Source organism: Orcinus orca, chromosome 11 (assembly GCF_937001465.1).
Source record: "Orcinus orca chromosome 11, mOrcOrc1.1, whole genome shotgun sequence".
NCBI lineage: Eukaryota > Metazoa > Chordata > Mammalia > Artiodactyla > Delphinidae > Orcinus > Orcinus orca.
In genome coordinates this window covers 75,565,312-75,584,483 of record NC_064569.1, presented here as the reverse complement: position 1 = coordinate 75,584,483, position 19,172 = coordinate 75,565,312, and the positions used below count along the sequence as shown (strand labels likewise).

Below are 19,172 nucleotides of genomic sequence, written 5' to 3'. Positions count from 1 at the left end.
AGCCGCTCCGCGGCATGTGGGATCTTCCCAGACAGGGGCACAAACCCGTGTCCCCTGCATCGGCAGGCGGACTCTCAACCACTGCGCCACCAGGGAAGCCCTATTATTCTGTAGTTTTAATACTTGGGCCTGTGATTGCCTGGAAGACAACCCTTTCATCAGTAAAAAGAAAAAATAAGTGAATTCATGTTCCTCACTTTCATCCCCTGGCTAATCTCCTTAAAGGGTTGTTAACAAGAGGAACAATGATATTAATGATATTAATGATAGCTAACATTTATTGAATGTTTTCTTTGTATCAGATGCTGTGATAAGGACTTAGTATGTATTATTTAATTCTCACGAGACCCCCTCCCCCATATGGAGTAGGTGTTACTGTTACCTCATTTAACAGATGAGGAAATTGAAGGTAATATAAGCTACTAAGAGTGGTGTGGATCCAGGATTCAAGCCCAAGACTAGCTCTTAACTGCTACCCTGTCTTGCCTCTTACTTTGGAACCTTGTTTGTAGTCTTCCTCTTCCTTGCTACGATCCTAACGTACATCAAGGAACTCAAGGAACATCTTAGCCTCCCAGTTCTTAATGTTATCAGTGCCAATGATCTTTATTACTTTTCTTTTCTAATTACTCAAGCCCATGGCAGTACCTTCCATCTTCTTATCAGGCAGAATAATTTTACCTGACATGTTAAAATCATATCTCTGCGTTCCTTACCTCAACTGACTATCCTCTCAAAAACTTTCATAGTCTCACTACTTACCTTCTTTGGCCTTGCTGATTATTTTAGATTTTTAATTTTTATTTTTTCTTCTAGTCTGTCAACCTTTCTTCGCTTCGTTTCCTTTACTCTCTAACCATACATCTAATGACAGTTAATACTTGTTGAGCACTTACAATGTCTCAGGCACTGTACTAAGCATTTTATACACTGCACAATAACTCTAGACAAATAGGTGCTAATATTAGTCCCATTTTATAGATGAGGAAACTGACATTTAGCAGGGTAAAGTGAATTTTTTAAAGTCATATAGTCAGTATTGGTTGAGACTCAAACCCACATCTATTTCTGACACCAAAATTCATGACGTTATAACCTTTGTAACCTATTGTCCTTCACCACTGTCTTCATTTAATTTACTTTCTCCCTGATACTCTGAACTCCTTTATTCTCTTATCCTTTTACTGTTCCTATCTGACAAAACCCCAAACCATAGATCAGTGTAACAGCCCACATTTTAAAATACATATATTGTTAGGTATGGGGAATTTGGGAGATTGTTTTAAAATGATTTTATTTGGCTCATAAAATTAGAAGGAAGGGTAACCTACTGGGAATTATGGGTATGGGCAAGAATGGGATCTTAGGCTAGTGGAATATGGTGAAGACTAAAAATTGCTTTCATTATAACAACTTTTTTGTTGAGAACATCATCTACATAAAAGTATTTGTTAAAACTGCCAGTCATTTCTTGATCTAAAATAAAAGCTACCTTGCCAATACTAGCTCTTAGATGAGTAAGGACAAATTATCATAAACAAAAAGAATAGTAATATTCCAACTAAAGCAACTGGTTACTCAATAAAATTGACCAATGGGAATCTATAGCATAAGGATGGAAACTAATTTCAGAGTCCTAATTTGGATAGGTCTTTCACCTTTTGTACAGTTACTACTTGAAAATTTCCCTTCCATATACTAAAAAGAAATATACTATTATTTTCCTGTTATGTCTATTTTCATTGTTTCTATTTTGTTTCATAAATAACTTTTTGTATATATCCTCCTAAAAGTTGTTATTTCACAGGGTTTCATCTGCCCATTATGTATGAAAAGATGTATAACTGCTATTGATTTGTCGGAGCATTACCAGAAAGTGCACGCTGAAAATGAGACAAGAGGACAGGAACTTCTTCTTAATGACTCCAGTGTTACTGTGGGTCCTGAATATTTTGTTTTAGCAGCTTGGTTTTGGGTTGCTCAAAATAGCTTTGTTTTTCCTTGCCTCAGTGTTGCTTAACTTTTTCTGCTATAAGGGAATGTGGATTGCTTTAATTATGCATGCTCTAAGAAGGTTTAATAAGGAAAAGAGGCTCTTGGGAAGTTGGCTGTTCTTACTGTTTGCAGCAGTCTTTTTGTGAATCTGTAAACATATATAAAAGTTTAAGTTTATATTTTTGCATAAAATTTGCCATGAAATTTGAAATATAAAGTGAATGCTTTTTATTTCAACATTTGTAAGTTATATCTTTATTATGTAGTTAATGTTTTATTAATGAATGTTTTAAAATGCTTTAGGTTAAGATGCTTTACTCTTACATAGAAAGAGGACTTTGCATGTCAACTGTTACTGTCTTTATTTGGAAAAATATACAGCATTAGAATCTGGATCTACGACTGTTTCAGTCTTTGTTTTGATTCCCCAGACCTGTTGGAAGTGACAGAATGATATACACCTGTTATTAATCATGGGTCACCCAAATGTTCTCTGTAGTGTGTGAGGCTGGTGTATACAGAAGGCTGAGAGTGGGAGCGAGTGAGGGGAAGTGTTGCCCATTTTTAATCTGGAAAAAATTTCTCAGATGATATATCTCCTTTCTTGGAAAACTACTACAGTATTCTAAAAACAAAGGGAGACATAGCTTTTTAAAAAATTCTTTTACAAATCTTTTAAAAGAATGAAACTTTTTTTTACCATGAAAGACAAAAAAATCAGACTTACTCTTTCCTATGAGTTAATGATGTATAAGAAAATGATCTGACCAAACTTTCACTTATTTAACATTAATAGAGTACCTCTTATGTGCCAGGTATTTTGGTAGGTACAGGAAATAAAAAGGTAAATAAGATATGGTCTCTATGCCAGGAAGTTTTTCTGATAGATATTTGCAAAAAGAGTACAATGTCTGATTCAGCTTGAGGGGAACTGCAGAAGAACTTGAAGAGGGGAACAATTAAACCAGACATTCTCTAGGGTGGTGGGGAAATGAGTGCAAATAGGAAACCAGTTAAACTACAGAGGCAGTGTGAGCAAAGATAGAGGCATAAAAGATTTTTGGAACTCTGCTTAGCATTTTACCAGTTGTTTTCCTTACAGAACATATGGGTCAACTTTTCTTTATGGGTTAGCCAAAATCAAAAGTGACTATCTTACCTACCTGTCACTTAAATAAGAACTTTCCTTTTAACTGAAAGGACACTTGGTACAATAGGATATCATAAGTATCAAGTTAACCTGAGTTCTTAGCTATGGTGGATCTGAGAAAGGATTACAGATAACTGAAAACTAACAGTAAGGAATTTAACCTTAAGTCAACACTATGTGTGTGTGTGTGTGTGTGTGTATGAGAGAGAGAGAGAGAGAGAGAGAGAGAGAGAGAGAGAGAGAGAGAGTAGGTGAGATATTTGGAATGATTAAGGGAAATAAAATGTAGCTGGCTATTTTGGTGTATTTTTTGCTGTTTTACTGTTTGTAAGTTATCTATCTAGCAACCTTAATTCCCTTGAAGATAGTTTAGAAAAAATAGAGGAGTCTCTTAATATCCAGAATTAGTATCACAAAGCCCATGAACTAAAGGTCATGTACTCTATTCATGGGACATCCCTCAGATATTCATTCTGAGCTTATTTTACTTTTTTTTAAAAAAAAATATTTATTTTTATTTTTGGCCGCGTTGGGTCTTAGTTGCGGCACGCGGCATGCGGGATCTTTCGCTGCAGCGTGCACGCTCAGTAGTTGTGGCGCGCAGGCTCCAGAGCGCATGAGCTCTGTAGTTGTGGCATGCGGGCTTAGTTGCTCCATGGCATGTGTTCCCTGCCCAGGGATCGAACCGCATCCCCTGCATTGGAAGGTGGATTCTTAACCACTGGACCACCAGGGAAGTCCCTTTACTTTTATTTTAAATGAGTGATGTGGTTTAATAAACTTTTTTTCCCTTAATCTGTCTTTCCTATCCATATCAGGCAAGTGCTGCTAGAAATAGCATAGGAATAATTTTTAGAAATGATTGTTGAAAGACAAAACAGGGTGTAAGAAAAACTATAGAATGTGGGTACAGGAATTAGAGACTTGCCAGAATTAATAGAGTGGAAGACACCCATTCAGTGATTAATATTTATGCTTCTGGGACATTAAGCAAAGGTTTAATATCATCTTTTTAAGTAGGTGAGGAAGTGCATATATGTATTTTAGAATTATTTTCATCAGAAATGTCCCAAAATTGAAGTTTTATTTAAACATGCAAGCTCTAATCACATGGAAAATTTACTTAGGTGGAATATTTCTAAATATGTATTACTGAATTTCTAAAATTTCTCTTTAGGGATGAATCAGTTCTTTCTGGAGTATTAACCTGGTGATGTTTAGAAGCTTTAAGAAAGTATGGCATACCCTAATGGGATCGTTAGCTTTTTGGCGTCCTTGGGTATCTCGAGCCAAAACCTGGAAGTAAAGACAGTGGTCAAAAAGCCAAAGTTTTGAAGATTAAACAGCATAATTGGGATGTGGATTTCCTGAGGAACACTGTAATTTGCCTTCTAGTTACTAGCAGAAGCTGAGACACGAAAGAGAAATGACAAGCTAAATATTATAGGGGTTTATGTGCTGTTGCACTAAAAGCATGTTAACTAGTGTGGTACAGCAGTTACTGGGCAGAAGTTATAAGAATACCAAATAGAGCTTAATATAGAGCCATTATGAAATATGATGGTAGATAATAGATGGCTTTGAAAAAAGATAATACCAAGTAGATTAAAACACAGGCTGGGGGCATTCATTCATTCAGAAGACAGTGCTGAGCATCACATATCTGGATCCTAATGGCATTATTCTGATGTCCAAAGGCGCATCCTCAGTACTACTGTCTTTGCTTACTTTAGGAGTTTCATAAGACATCATTGCATTCATTCACCTGTAGTGCCCCTGCCCTTCACTCTGGCTCTGTGATCAGAACATACCTCTGTTTCCCAAATGCAGCATGACTGTGTTTCATACCTTTTCCTATATCTTTGTTCATGCTCCTCCATGTGCTTAGAATGCCTTTATTTCTGACAAGTAAATTCCTATTCAGTACCTAATTCCAGTGTCTCATATAGACATATTTCTACATATATGTATATACACACATACATAATATGTATGTGTGTGTGTGTGTTTGTGTGTGTGTGTGTGTTTAGTTTTTGGAAAGCATTAACTGCTGCTGCAGGCAGATTTGGATATTCCTCTTGTGTTCCTGTAGTTCTTTATATATATCAATACTTCTGTTATACCATTGTCTGGTAATGTTATGTTCATTGAGCCTTGATTCTGCCATATGATGTGCATAAATGATGTGAAGGTATGTTATTTGTATAGCAGCCAACAAAGGAGCAGAAGTTATTTGTTTATTCTTAGTTTTTATGTGTCCGGAGTACTTATTACTTAGCTCAGTCTATCCTTTGGAAGGTTTTATAATCTGCAAGCTGTTAAAGCTCTTCTGTTTTTTTGCCAAATTCTGCCCGCTAGGTTCATTCATATTTCATTAAATAAGTACACTCTGTAGAAAGTATATGGTATGTTCAAAATACTGCACTAGCCATTAGGGAAACGTAGATTAAAAGCTTCATTGTGTTGTGCATTATAGTGGATGTAGAAACTTGACAAACTGATGATGAGAATGCTGGAGGAAAAAAGCAATATATGCAAAGGCGTAAAAATGTGAGATACTGTGGTGTGTTCAGGGAAACATAGGTGCTTCAGTATAGTTGAAGCATGTTATATAGAGTAAGGAATGTCCAGAGATCAGATTGGTTAGGTCATTGGGGAACTATATCTGCAGGACCTTGTATGCCATAACTATATAATAATTCTGGGATTATTTATAAGTTTTTAATATTTTATGGGACTATATATTAATTTTAAGCTTTTATAGTGTTAATCTTAAGTTAGCAAGGAATTTATTGATGAAAATACTTCTCAACCATTGTAGATACTCTGTGGTAATTATGAGTTATTTATATTACCTTTTTTCTCAATGATCAGAGTGCTTCATGTTCTTAATATTTTGGTTATTCCTGTGTAGTAGATTGGAGCAGATATTGTTTTACTGAGGGAGATATCTAGAGAGATGGAGGATATGATGGCAAGTCTTCTCAACTAGACTTCTAGATTAGAACTAACTTCTCAGATTAGAATTCTATACTCTAGCCATTAATTTATTCAACCTAAAAGATGGTTGTAAGGGTTTTAAAAAACATTTTGTAAACTGCAACCAGGATAGGCAGTGATGTACCTTTGCACAGTACCAGAATTTGGGCTTAACACTGTAAATTACAATTTACCTGTTGGTATGAATAATACATATGACTGTATTTAATAACATACAAATGGTTATTTTGCAATACTAAATACTATTTTGAAACCTTTTTCTGTAGGGTTTCATATGTCCGCAGTGTATGAAATCTCTTGGATCTGCTGATGAACTTTTCAAACACTATGAGGCAGTCCACGATGCTGGTAATGATTCGAGTCATGGAGGAGAAGCTCTGGCTCTGAAGCGGTACAGTATAATAGTTTTGAAGTGTAATGTAGTGAATGCATGTGATATCATTGTTTTATCATGAATACTTAGTTTTCGAAAAGAGTAGTGTTTTTATATTATTTAATTTAAATCTATTTTCTTTTAGCATAGCCTTCATCTTTTATTGTTATAACCAATCCTATCCTTGACCAAAAACTATCTATACCAGCATCTACAATATGGTTCACTGGTTTATATTTTTAATAAAGATTGTGATTTTTTAAAAGGTTAAATTTTATTTAGCAATTCTGCTTAATAAAGAATGATATGCTTTGTTTAGAAGATTTTACAGTAAGTTGTTAAAATAATGAATTTAGCAAAGAATTAAATTGAATAATTATTAAAAAAACATTTTTTTTGTAATCACCAGTATAACAGCAAGCACACATAACACATTCTACTTCTTGACAATTTTGCCTGACCATTTTAAGAATTAAACTAAAATATAATTAATTAGAACAGCATTCAACAGTATGACTTTGCTTTTCTTCTTCTACTGGTAAGGACTCTTGTCTTATATTCCCACTAAGGAAGAAAACTTGATTTTATTCTACTTATAAAAAATTGTTTTTCATGTTTTTCTTTAAAAAAAAAAAGCCTCTTAGTTGGTTAATATGCTATAGCATAAAGGACACCACATTAAGGAAAAGTATTATGACCACATTTTGGTTGATAGATATGTAGAACTATAAAATATGGTTGTTTTAATTTATTAAAATATGTGGGAAAACCAGAGCTTTTGGGAAATGTGAATCTTCCCTTTTACATGACTATTAGTGCTCTTTAGGATTTTAATGTATGAATCAATAATTTTGGGTACTGTTCTTTTGTCATTTGTTAGGAGATAGATATAAAATATATACTTATATATAAATGTTTATATATTTAGTGTCAGTTTAACAGAGTTGCTTTCTCAGCTGTGAATTAGTGCCCAATACATGAACTTTCAACATAAAAAGATCCATAGTCTACCTGTGTTCTTGCTTCTTAACTTTTCATCCAATGTTTAGCTCACTAAAACCTGGTTTTTGCTCTACGATTCTCCTGAAAATACTTCTTCAAAGGTCAACGGTAAAAAAAAAACCTGGATTATTTTCAGTTTTTATTTTACTTGACCTCTGTTTTGGTTATCTATAACTGTGTAATAGTCCACTCCAAACCTAGTGGTTTAAAACTGTAACTCTGTATTACTTCTCATGATTCTTTGATTTGACTGGATGGTTCTGCTTTAAGTTATGTAGAGTTGAGTGCTGGGAAGGCCAGAAGGTCCAAAATGACCTCACATTCACGGCTGGGAGATGATGCTGGATGCTGGCTGTCAGCTCAGCTGGGGCTGTATATCAGGGGACTCAGTTCTCCTTCATGTAGGCCTCTCTATGCTGCTGCTTGGACTTACAGGCCAGCAGTTGGGTTCTAATAAAGAGCATTACAAGAGGAAAGAAACAGAAGCTGCCAGTTATCTTAAGGCCTGGCTTCAAAAGTTTCAGAGTGTCACTTCTGCCATATTTTATTGGTCATAGTAGCTACAGGAGTGCTCAGGAAACTGAGGGCCAGCTCAGATTGAAGAGGCCCAGAAGTGAGCTCTATCTTTCAGTGGAGGAGTGGCTTCTGTGTATACGAAGGGAAGAACTTGATGGCAGCCATCTTTGTAGACTATTTATTACAATCTCTGCACAATTTGGTTCTTCTGGCTCTCTTTCCTTCTACTCTTCTGAGACAGCACATCATTGTGATAATTCTTTCTTGATCTGTTTAATGTACTCCCTTCCTCTATATAATGTACTTGGGGTAATATCCATATCCATGACTTCCTCCTAAACTACATCTCCAACCTAGAATTATCTCCCAAGTTGCCTACTAGGTATCTTCTCTTAGATGTTCCAAAGGAACATCTCCCTGTTGACATTTGAAAACAGGGTTCATTATATTTCCTTCTAAACCTTTTCCTTACCTACTGTTACATCTTCTGGTTAATGGCAACATTATCTTTCCACCAAGTTACTAAAGCCAGAAAATTGGATATGCTCATTTTTACACACTTACCCTCCCCTATTTGATCTGTCACAAAGTTTAGTTAATTCTATCTCCTTAAAAGCTCTTATAACCCTTTTTTTTTTTTTTTTGCGGTACGCGGGCCTCTCACTGTTGTGACCTCTCCCATTGCGGAGCACAGGCTCCGGACGCGCAGGCTCAGCGGCCATGGCTCACAGGCCCAGCCGCTCCGCGGTATGTGGGATCCTCCCAGACCGGGGCACAAACCTGTGTCCCCCGCATCGGCAGGTGGACTCTCAACCACTGCGCCACCAGGGAAGCCCCTCTTATAACCTTTTTTTATCTTCCCTGCTACGGCTTAGTTTAGGCTTCATCATCTCTCACTCAAAAATATTTTTCAGTATTTATAGTTGGCTCTCTCCCTATGTATTGTACCTCTCTACTTAACTCTCCATGTTGCTGCCAGACTAGTATTCTTTTTCTTTTTTTAAAAAATAAATTTATTTATTTTATTTTTGGCTGCATTGGGTCTTCGTTGCTGCATGTGGGCTTTCTCTAGTTTCAGTGAGCAGAGGCTACTCTTCGTTTTGGTGCGTGGGCTTCTCATTGCAGTGGCTTCTCTTGTTGTGGAGCATGGACTCTAGGCGCATGGGCTTCAGTAGTTGTGGCATGCAGTCTCAGTAGTTGTGGCTCACGGGGTCTAGAGCGCAGGCTCAGTAGTTGTGGCGCACGGGCTTAGTTGCTCCACGGCATGTGGGATCTTCCCGGACTAGCGCTCGAACCCATGTCCCCTGCATTGGCAGGCGGATTCCTAACTACTGTGCTACCAGGGAAGCCCCAGACTAGTATTCTTAAAATGGAAATTTGATTGCTTTATTCTGAATATTAACTTTCACTAGTTTCTCATTGTTTATGGAATAGTCAGTGTATACTTTTCCAGGTTTATTTGTTACTATATGTGTTCTTCCCATCTTCCTGTACCTCTCCAATTTCTTAAAATTACATCCTGCCCTTCTATAACATATTGGGTAGCATGTGACTATGGGCAAGATATGTCTTCTAGATCAAAGCCCACGTGACTTAGGTGGGTCATGAAACCTTTTTGTTTTAAAGCTCTACAGTTAACATATGACAAACTGAGAATTCCATCAACATCAATCATATATATGAAACGTGATGCATTAGTTTTCTTGGGTCCAGATTTTAAAATTAGATGTATGGATAGCATATGCAGAATACAAAATTCAAATGGTTCAAAAAATTATGTGGTATAAATTGACTCCTTGCCACCCTTTCCCCCTAGCCTCTTACTTATCATCAGTTTCTTGTGTATATTTACAGAGATAGTGTATGCATGTATACACATATGCTTATATCTGTGTATATATAAAGAAATATATAAATGTATGTAATTACATAAAAGAGAAGTTCTACATTGTCCTATACCTTTTGTTTCTCTGTGTATCTTATGGATTGTTTCATATCAATGCAGGTAAAGCTATCTCATTCTTCTTAATGACTGCATGGAATTTTATCATTCTCCTGATCATAGCATTTAGGCTATTTCCAGTGTTTTGTAATTATAAATGTTGTGGTATATGTCCTTGTGGACATAACATTTGCAAATGTTTGAATATATCTGGAATATAAATTTCTAGAAATGGAATTTTTGGATAAAGTTTCCCTTTAAAATTTTGATTGATGTTTCCTAATTTTCTTTTGTAAATACCCTAGATTGCTTTGATATGTTACACGTTTCAAAAGATTTTCTTTGCTAGGCAAATTGCTTCAAAAATTTGTTAAGTGGGGCTTCCCTGGTGGCGCAGTGGTTGAGAGTCCGCCTGCTGATGCAGGGGACACAGGTTCGTGCCCCGGTCCGGGAAGATCCCACATGCCGTGGAGCGGCTGGGCCCGTGAGCCATGGCCGCTGAGCCTGTGCGTCCGGAGCCTGTGCTCCGCAGCGGGAGAGGCCACAACAGTGAGAGGCCCGCGTACAGCAAAAAAAAAAAAAAAAAAAAAAAAAAAGTAAAAATTTGTTAAGTGGCACTTTTTAAAAGATTAATTGGAGTAACTGAGCCCACCCAATTAGAAGTTGAATTGGAATTATCTTCCTTGCAATTTCATTCAATTTAGTATTAGCCTTTCAAGAATATTGTTATTAATTCCTCTCTTCATCATTTTAGTTTATACATAGAGTTGGAAGATTAATAAAGAGTAGGGAAAACCTAAAACGTATATACACTTTTCTGTACACATATTAAAACTAAGTGTTCCCTGTGTTCTTCTCATATTAAGACTAAGTTGGCAGGTGGTTTCTACAAGTTGGGTAAGTTCCTAGGGCCACATGGGAGAGAGGGAGGGGAGGGGAGACACACACACACACACACACACACACGAAGTAAAGAAAACTAATGAAAGTGTCATAAAAAGACAAATTTTAAGAGTCAACAAAAGAAACAGGAATCTATTATCCAGTTTTACTTTTGTATTCAGAGATTAAAGACGTCACCTCAAAGTTTATCTCCATCATGAAGTGCTTGTAAGTAGAAGTGATCACTATCTTTATGCCTCTGTTTTTTTAAAAAATTAATTGATTTATTTTTGGCTGCATTGGGTTTTTGTTTCTGTGTGTGGGCTTTCTCTAGTTGCGGCGAGTGGTGGCTACTCTTTGTTGTGGTGTGCGGGCTTCTCATTGTGGTGGCTTCTCTTGATGTGGAGCATGGGCTCTAGGCGCTCGGGCTTCGGTAGTTGTGTCATGCGGGCTCAGTAGTTGTGGCTCGTGGGCTTTAGAGCACAGGGTCAGTAGTTGTGGCGCACGGGCTTAGTTGCTCCACAGCATGTGGGATCTTCCCGTACCAGGGATCGAACCCGTGTTCCCTGCATTGGCAGGTGGATTCTTAACCATTGCACTACCAGGGAAGTCCCTATGTCTCTGTTTTTATTTTTATCATAGAACTGATGGTCTGTTACTCTTCTTTCCATGTTTACTTGCCCCATTAAACTGAACAGCTTGAGAGTCTGGCATAGACAAGTTCTGTTGAATAATGAAGTAGTTCTTTACATATGAATGGCTACCAAAGGTAGAGGACTTATTTCTCCATCTTTCACATTTTTCTTTGTTGGCAATTTCCTTCTTTTTCTATTATTAACCATGTTTCACAGATGAAGCTGACTCTGTTATTTGTTCTCTACCCCCACTCCCATCCTAGAGAATAATTCTCGCACCAGTATGTCCCATTATCTTTTACTTTCTGATAACGCTTGTGCTGGTGTGGACTTGGTCTTCTGAAACATTAGAACTGATCCTGTTCTGTTCCCTTTGTACTAGAATCAGTTAACTTGAGTATTCCCAATCAGCTCAGTTCAGTTTTGTGTCTTCTACCATGGCAGCCATTGGAGTGGCGTGGAGGAAGGAGAGTCCCTTTTTCTGCTATTTATAATCCAACAGGGGAAGATATGTTCCTCATATCCACAAGAATAATCCTAAATGTGTTTTCTCATGGAATCTTTTTCCTGCATTAGGTCCTTGAGGTGTCTGCTCACCATTCTTTGTCAGACTGACAGAGAATTAGGTGAAGTGAACAGAATGTGAAGTTTTGACAGGAAAGAGCATTTCAGACTCAAGAAACAGAAAGAAGCCAGAATTGTTAGAGCTAAAGTAATGAGGGTGAGAGTGGTAAGGCAGGGAGTAGATTGTGCAGATTTTATAGTCCTTGTTAATGAGTTTAGATTTTACACTACTGCAATAGGAATCTATTGATGCTTATTGCTGGTAAATTAATGGGAGATATTTTGCTTTGGGCTCAGGTTCTTGACAGTCAGTTTTATCATTTCCATGAGAAAATGTTCTTCCCTTTATAGACAATGTGCTTTAGGAATAAAATTATTTTCCCAAGGATTTTATATATATATGTATGCCACTATACATAAAATCTATAGTATTTTTTTAAGACTTGAGAAAATTAGAATACTAATATGCAGTCACTGGCCATGATTTGTTAAAGAACATTAACTATTAATTCCTTTTTTTTCAACTTATGTTTAGAGATGACATAACACTACTCAGACAAGAGGTCCAAGACCTACAGGCTTCACTTAAGGTAAGACTAAAAATGATTATACTTGTTTATTTTCAGTGTTTCAGATAAATAAAATCTTTTACAATTTACTAATTAAAAACTGTTTTCTTCTCTTAGGAGGAAAAATGGTACTCAGAAGAATTAAAGAAAGAATTAGAAAAATTTCAAGGGCTGCAGCAGCAAGTAATTGCTTTTAAATACTTGAAGTGTGTTATTAGTTGTTTATTTTCATTGTTGAAAATTAAGCATAATACTTTTTTGTAAACAGGTGGCCTGATATGAATAACTTCCTAATTTGTTTCTCTGTGTATTAGCCTACATGTATATCCTTTGTAGTACTAATGAATGCAAACCAATATAACTAATATGTGGGAAGGTCAGATGTAACTCCTTAAAGGTGCTCCATTAAGAATCATTTACCTATGGATTGTTTAAAACATTATTCTTATTTTCTGACAATATACCTAAATGGTTAAGAAATATAGGTTCAAACAGTAGTGAAGCTCTTCAAAGCATTTGTGTTTGTGACAAATTAGAAATCACTAAAATGTCTGTTAATAAGGACAGAACCATTAGTAGCTGCTTACAGTTTATATTAGTGGAGATTGTTTGAAAACTTGGGAAAACTGATGTATTAATGATGTTAAAAAACATTTGTGTCTTTGTACACACACAGGCACATACGTACTATACAACTTTACATAAAAATAATATATAGGGAAAAGAACAAGCAAATCATTGTGGTATCAAAAGTGGTTATTTTGAGGGATTTCACTTGATATCTTAGATTCTTTATATATATATGTTCTTTATAGCTTAATGTATTTTCTAAACAATGTCTTAACCAATTATGATTTTTATACTAAAATTATTTTGACTTTTATACTAAACTTACATAAAGAATCATAGAATAATGAATTTTACCAAATACATATATAGTTTTCATTTATAAGAATAAAACTGACACCCTTTAACAATAGCTCTAATACTTTTATAAAGTAATTAGTGATCCCTGTGCACATTATCTTAGCACATTATGACTCCCAGTTGGTCTTTTTGTCTTTTCACCAAAAATTGTGATTTAGACTAGGAAAAAAACAAATAAATGGATAAAAAAGATATCAGTCTTATTACTGCTCAGCTTCTATAATTGAGGATGCATTAAAGAGGTTTTTAGTAATCCAAAATACTTATAGTTCACTTATGTGTGTTTTACATAGATGCCATTAACAATCATTCAAACATGAGCTGTATTATTTTCCGCACCTGAAAACACAGAGGAAATTGTTTACTATATTTGATACGGCTATTTTACATTTATAATATAAATTAAATACATTCCCACAGTGCAATTGCCTTGATAAGAAATTTACCTTTGGGGGAAAATGTATTTTAATTACTGATGATTATTAGCAATCAGTATGTCTAAATCCAATGTATAGGAAAATAAAAAGTCAGATGTACTATGAGATACTTTATGAAACTTTTTCAGGTATATGTAATTCTTTAGAATATGGGAATAATGACTAGGTGGTATATTATTTTATTCCTAATGCATGGGATAAATTAAACCTTATGGAATACATTCTTTATTTCGGCTCCTTTAAAGACAATTTATAATCTGGAATTAAAAATTTATGTTTTTAAAGCCAATTTTTTAGTAGTGTTAGTTTCATGGCATATTTCAGCTTATGAAAAATTTTGACTATTATAGGATTGAATCTTGTCTGCTAACTTAAGTATTTGCTTTAGAATCTATTTTTATAATTGTGATAGTTTATGTTACTTATTACTGTATTTATGGAATTTAAGATGCCATCTTGGTAAGACTCATAAAAATTTAATATATGTTAACATAAAATAATTCTTAGAATCAGTGAGCTACAGTTACATCATTATTCCAGACTGCCTAGTCATACCTTAGAGATCTAGAAGAATGTGAGCAGGCCAAGATTTGATTTTCATCAAAATCTTGCTACTTACCTGACAGAATGTGGATTTCAGAGATTTTTTTCACATTGGCAATTGTAACAGTATTGTCTTTTCCTTTTAATGTATTTGTTTATGTTTTTTGTTTTCATTGAGGACTCTAAACCTGATGGATTAGTGACTGATTCATCAGCAGGTAACTTTACTTGAAGCTGTTATTTTTTCATTTTTCTTTTTCTTCTTTCTCATCCTTTCTTCTTTCTTTTTCTGTGATGCTTGCTACATGAATTTTATTTTGTGATTATACTTTATGGCTTTAAAACAGTGAAGACAACAGTCATATTCTAGGCTGAGAGTATCTATTACCTGTGAACTTTGTAACTTAATCAGTTAATGAAATCTTAGTCCTGTTTTAGTTCATTATATTCTGAAGTTAGAAAGAAACTTCTGAAATATTACATTAATATGGTGGTTAATGAAAATTTAGATCTGTATTAAAGAGCGATGCAGTTTTTTCTCTTGAAATAAAAAAATGATGATACTAGCATCTTGGTAATGGACTTTAACTGGAGGAATGCTCAATGAATAATCAAAATTATATTTTGAGATTAGCTATTGTATTTAATGTCCCTCTGAAATCCCTTTTCTTTATGAGAATGAAGTAGTAGGAGTTGACTGCATATTTTAATTGATTATTTTATTTAAGACCTTGATTGTTCTTAAAACAGTTCTAATTTCATTTCGCATTGTTACATTTTTCATCAGCGGTGCAGGATATATTTCTTTTTGGTCAGTTGACAGATATAGGAAAATAACTGAGAAATGTGAAGTCACAATAATCCTTAAACAAATATTTATAAATTATTTGGGTATGATTGCTAAATATTCCTTTCATTTGTTTTACATGTTTGTAAACTATGACTTGAGCCTTAAATGAATTGGCTATGCTTAATTCTCTTTTTTTTTTAATACATTTATTTTATTTTTGGCTGCATTGGGTCTTTGTTGCTGCGTGCCGGCTTTCTCTAGTTGCGACGAGCTGGGGCTACTCTTTGTTGCGGTGTGCGGGCTTCTCATCGCAGTGGCTTCTCTTGTTGCGGAGCAGGGGCTCTAGGCGCGCAGGCTTCAGTATTTGTGGCACATGGGCTCGGTAGTTGTGGCTAGCGGGCTCTAGAGCGCAGGCTCAGTAGTTGTGGCGCACGGGCTTACTTGCTCCGAGGCATGTGGGATCTTCCTGGACCAGGGCTCCAACCCGTGTCCCCTTCATTGACAGGCGGATTCTTAACCAGGGAAGCCCTATGCTTAATTCTTAAAATGTGAAGATACTCTACTAGTAATTGGCTAGTAGACACATGTTGATTGTCTTTAACTTCTACAGTGATTATAAGTAATAACAATTTAGGAAATGTAATTCACATTGTATTTGAATAATTACTGTACTTTTTTGTAGAACTACAGTCTCTGGAACAGCAGTTAGAAGAAGCCCAAACAGAAAATTTTAATATTAAGCAAATGAAAGACTTATTTGAACAGAAAGCAGCCCAACTTGCCACTGAAATTGCAGGTAAATTAAATCAGAATTATTTAGCCAATATATCAGTCTCATTACAATTTTGCCATTGTATATCCTAGAAATAAACATTGTATTTTAGTGTGATAAAGCATTTGTTATAGATTGTGGTGGTGATTACTGCCATTTAATGATAATAGAGTTGCTATATAAGTTATTTTGTTTGTTCTCTCACCTCCTCCTTTCAAAGGACTGATTTTCTCTCTAAAATTCTTCTTGAATTTTAGAGAAGATGAATTTTCTTTTGGGGTATGCTTAAAGATTAACAAGTAACATTTTGAAGAAGTTAAGTAATATAGTACAGATTTAACATTTGGTTATGCTAACAATCGCATATAATTTTTTTAACTACATATACATGCTTTTAGGTAATATATTGTATGTGATTAAGTATACATTAAAATGCTAATTAGTAATTTATCGCTGTGTGGAATTTATGTAGACAAAGACATTTGATCATTTAAAGTTTATCATTTAGCACCAGAGGGCAGACAGCAGAAGCAAGAAGAACTACAGTCATGCAGCCTGGGGAACAAAAACCACATTCACAGAAAGTTAGACAAGATAAAAAGGCAGAGGTTTATGTACCAGATGAAGGAACAAGATAAAACCCCAGAAAAACAACTAAATGAAGAGGAGATAGGCAACCTTCCAGAAAAAGAATTCAGAATAATGATAGTGAAGATGATCCAGGACCTCTGAAAAAGAATGGAGGCAAAGATCAAGAAGATGCAAGAAATGTTTAACAAAGATCTAGAAGAATTAAAGAACAAACAAACAGAGATGAACAATATGATAACTGAAATGAAAACTACACTAGAAGGAATCAATAGCAGAATAACTGAGGCAGAAAAACGAATAAGTGACCTGGAAGACAGAATGGTGGAATTCACTGCTGCAGAACAGAATAAGGAAAAAAGAATGAAAAGAAATGAAGACAGCCTAAGAGACCTCTGGGACAACATTAAGCACAACAACATTTGCATTATAAGGGTCCCAGAAGGGGAAGAGAGAGAGAAAGGACCAGAGAAAATATTTGCAGAGATTATAGTTGAAAACTAACCTAACATGGGAAAGGAAATAGCCACCCAAGTCCAGGAAGCGCAGCAAGTCCCATACAGGGTAAACCCAAGGAGAAACACACCGAGACACATAGTAATCAAATTGGCAAAAATTAAAGACAAAGAAAAATTATTGAAAGCCGAAAGGGAAAAATGACAAATAACATACAAGGGAACTCCCATAAGGTTAACAGCTGATTTCTCAGCAGAGATTCTACAAGCCAGAAGGGAGTGGCATAATATACTTTAAGTGATGAAAGGGAAGAACCTACAACCAAGATTACTCTACCGGGCAAGGATCTCATTCAGTTTCGATGGAGAAATAAAAAGCTTTACAGACAAGAAAAAGCAAGAGAATTCAGCACCACCAAACCATCTCTACAACAAATGCTAAAGGAACTTCTCTAAGTGGGAAATACAAGAGAAGAAAAGGACCTACAAAAACAAACCCATAACAATTAAGAAAATGGTAGTAGGAACATACATATTGCTACTTATCTTAAACGTGAATGGATTAAATGCTCCAACCAAAAGACACGGGCTCGCTGAATGGATACAAAAAGAAGACCCATCTATATGCTGTCTACAAGAGACCCACTTCAGACCTAGGGGCACATACAGACTGAAAGTGAGGGGATGGAAAAAGATATTCCATGCAAATGGAAATGAAAAGAAAGCTGGAGTAGCAATACTCATGTCAGATAAAATAGACTTTAAAATAAAAAATGATACAAGAGACAAGGAAGGACACTACATAATGATCAAGGTATCAATCCAAGAAGAAGATATAACAAATATAAATATATATGCACCCAACATAAGAGCAGCTCAATACATAAGGCAACTGCTAACAGCTGTAAAAGAGGAAATCGACAGTAACACAGTAATAGTGGGGGATTTTAGCACCTCACTTACACCAATGGACAGATCATCCAAAATGAAAATAAATAAGAAAACACAAGCTTTAAATGACACAATAGACCAGATAGATTTAATTGATATTTATAGGACATTCCATCCAAAAACAGCAGATTACACTTTCTTCTCAAGTGCGCACAGAACGTTCTCCAGGATAGATCACATCTTGGGTCACATATCAAGCCTCAGTAAATTTAAGAAAATTGAAATCATATCAAGCATCTTTTCTGACCACAACGCTATTAGAGTAGAAAAACATAAAAAACACAAACACATGGAGGCTAAACACTATGTTACTAAATAACCAAGAGATCACTGAAGAAATCAAAGAGGAAATCAAAAAATACCTAGAGACAAATGACAATGAAAACACCATGATCCAAAACCTATGGGTTGCATCAAAAGCAATTCTAAGAGGGAAGTTTATAGCAATACAAGCCTACCTCAAGAAACAAGAAAAATCTCAATCTAACCTTACACCTAAAGGAACTAGAGAAAGAAGAACAAACAAAACCCAAAGTTAGCAGAAGGAAAAAAATCATAAAGATCAGAGCAGAAATAAATGAAATAGAAACAAAACAATAGCAAAGATCAATAAAACTAAAAGCTGGTACTTTGAGAAGATAAACAAAATTGATAACTCATGAAGAAAAAGAGGGAGAAGATTCAAATCAATAAAATTAGAAATGAAAAAGGAGAAGTTACAACAGACACTGCAGAAATACAAAGTATCCTAAGAGACTACTAACAGCAACTCTATGCCAAAAAAATGGACAACCTGGAAGAAATGCACAAATTCTTAGAAAGGTATAACCTTCCAAGACTGTACCAGGAAGAAATAGAAAATATGGATAGACCAATCACAAGTAATGAAATTGAAACTGTGATTAAAAATCTTCCAACAAAAGTCCAGGACCAGATGGCTTCACAGGTGAATTCTATCAGACATTTAGAGAAGAGCTAACCCTCATCTTTCTCAAACTCTTCCAAAAAATTGCAGAGGAAGGAACACTCCCAAACTCATTCTATGAGGCCACTATCACCCTGATACCAAAACCAGACAAAA

The 19,172-nt window shown here is 35.4% G+C and overlaps 1 protein-coding gene across 7 annotated transcripts in view; it reads left to right on the top strand.

The window, feature by feature from the left end:
• EEA1 (early endosome antigen 1) overlaps positions 1–19,172 on the top strand; it is a 143,849-nt gene that overhangs the window by 39,896 nt on the left and 84,781 nt on the right. For 6 of the 7 annotated variants that reach the window (XR_004483140.2, XR_007470299.1, XR_007470300.1 and 3 more), the window contains exons 3-8: positions 1,808–1,936; positions 6,412–6,536; positions 12,595–12,649; positions 12,746–12,811; positions 14,714–14,753; positions 16,008–16,121. Coding sequence is in view for 4 of the 7 variants with exons in the window: in XM_033427736.2 (XP_033283627.1) it covers positions 1,808–1,936; positions 6,412–6,536; positions 12,595–12,649; positions 12,746–12,811; positions 14,714–14,753; positions 16,008–16,121 (529 nt within the window). In the remaining 3 variants the exon portion in view is untranslated. The remainder of the gene's footprint in view (positions 1–1,807; positions 1,937–6,411; positions 6,537–12,594; positions 12,650–12,745; positions 12,812–14,713; positions 14,754–16,007; positions 16,122–19,172) is intronic. The other variant, XM_004269545.3, reaches the window with a different exon arrangement.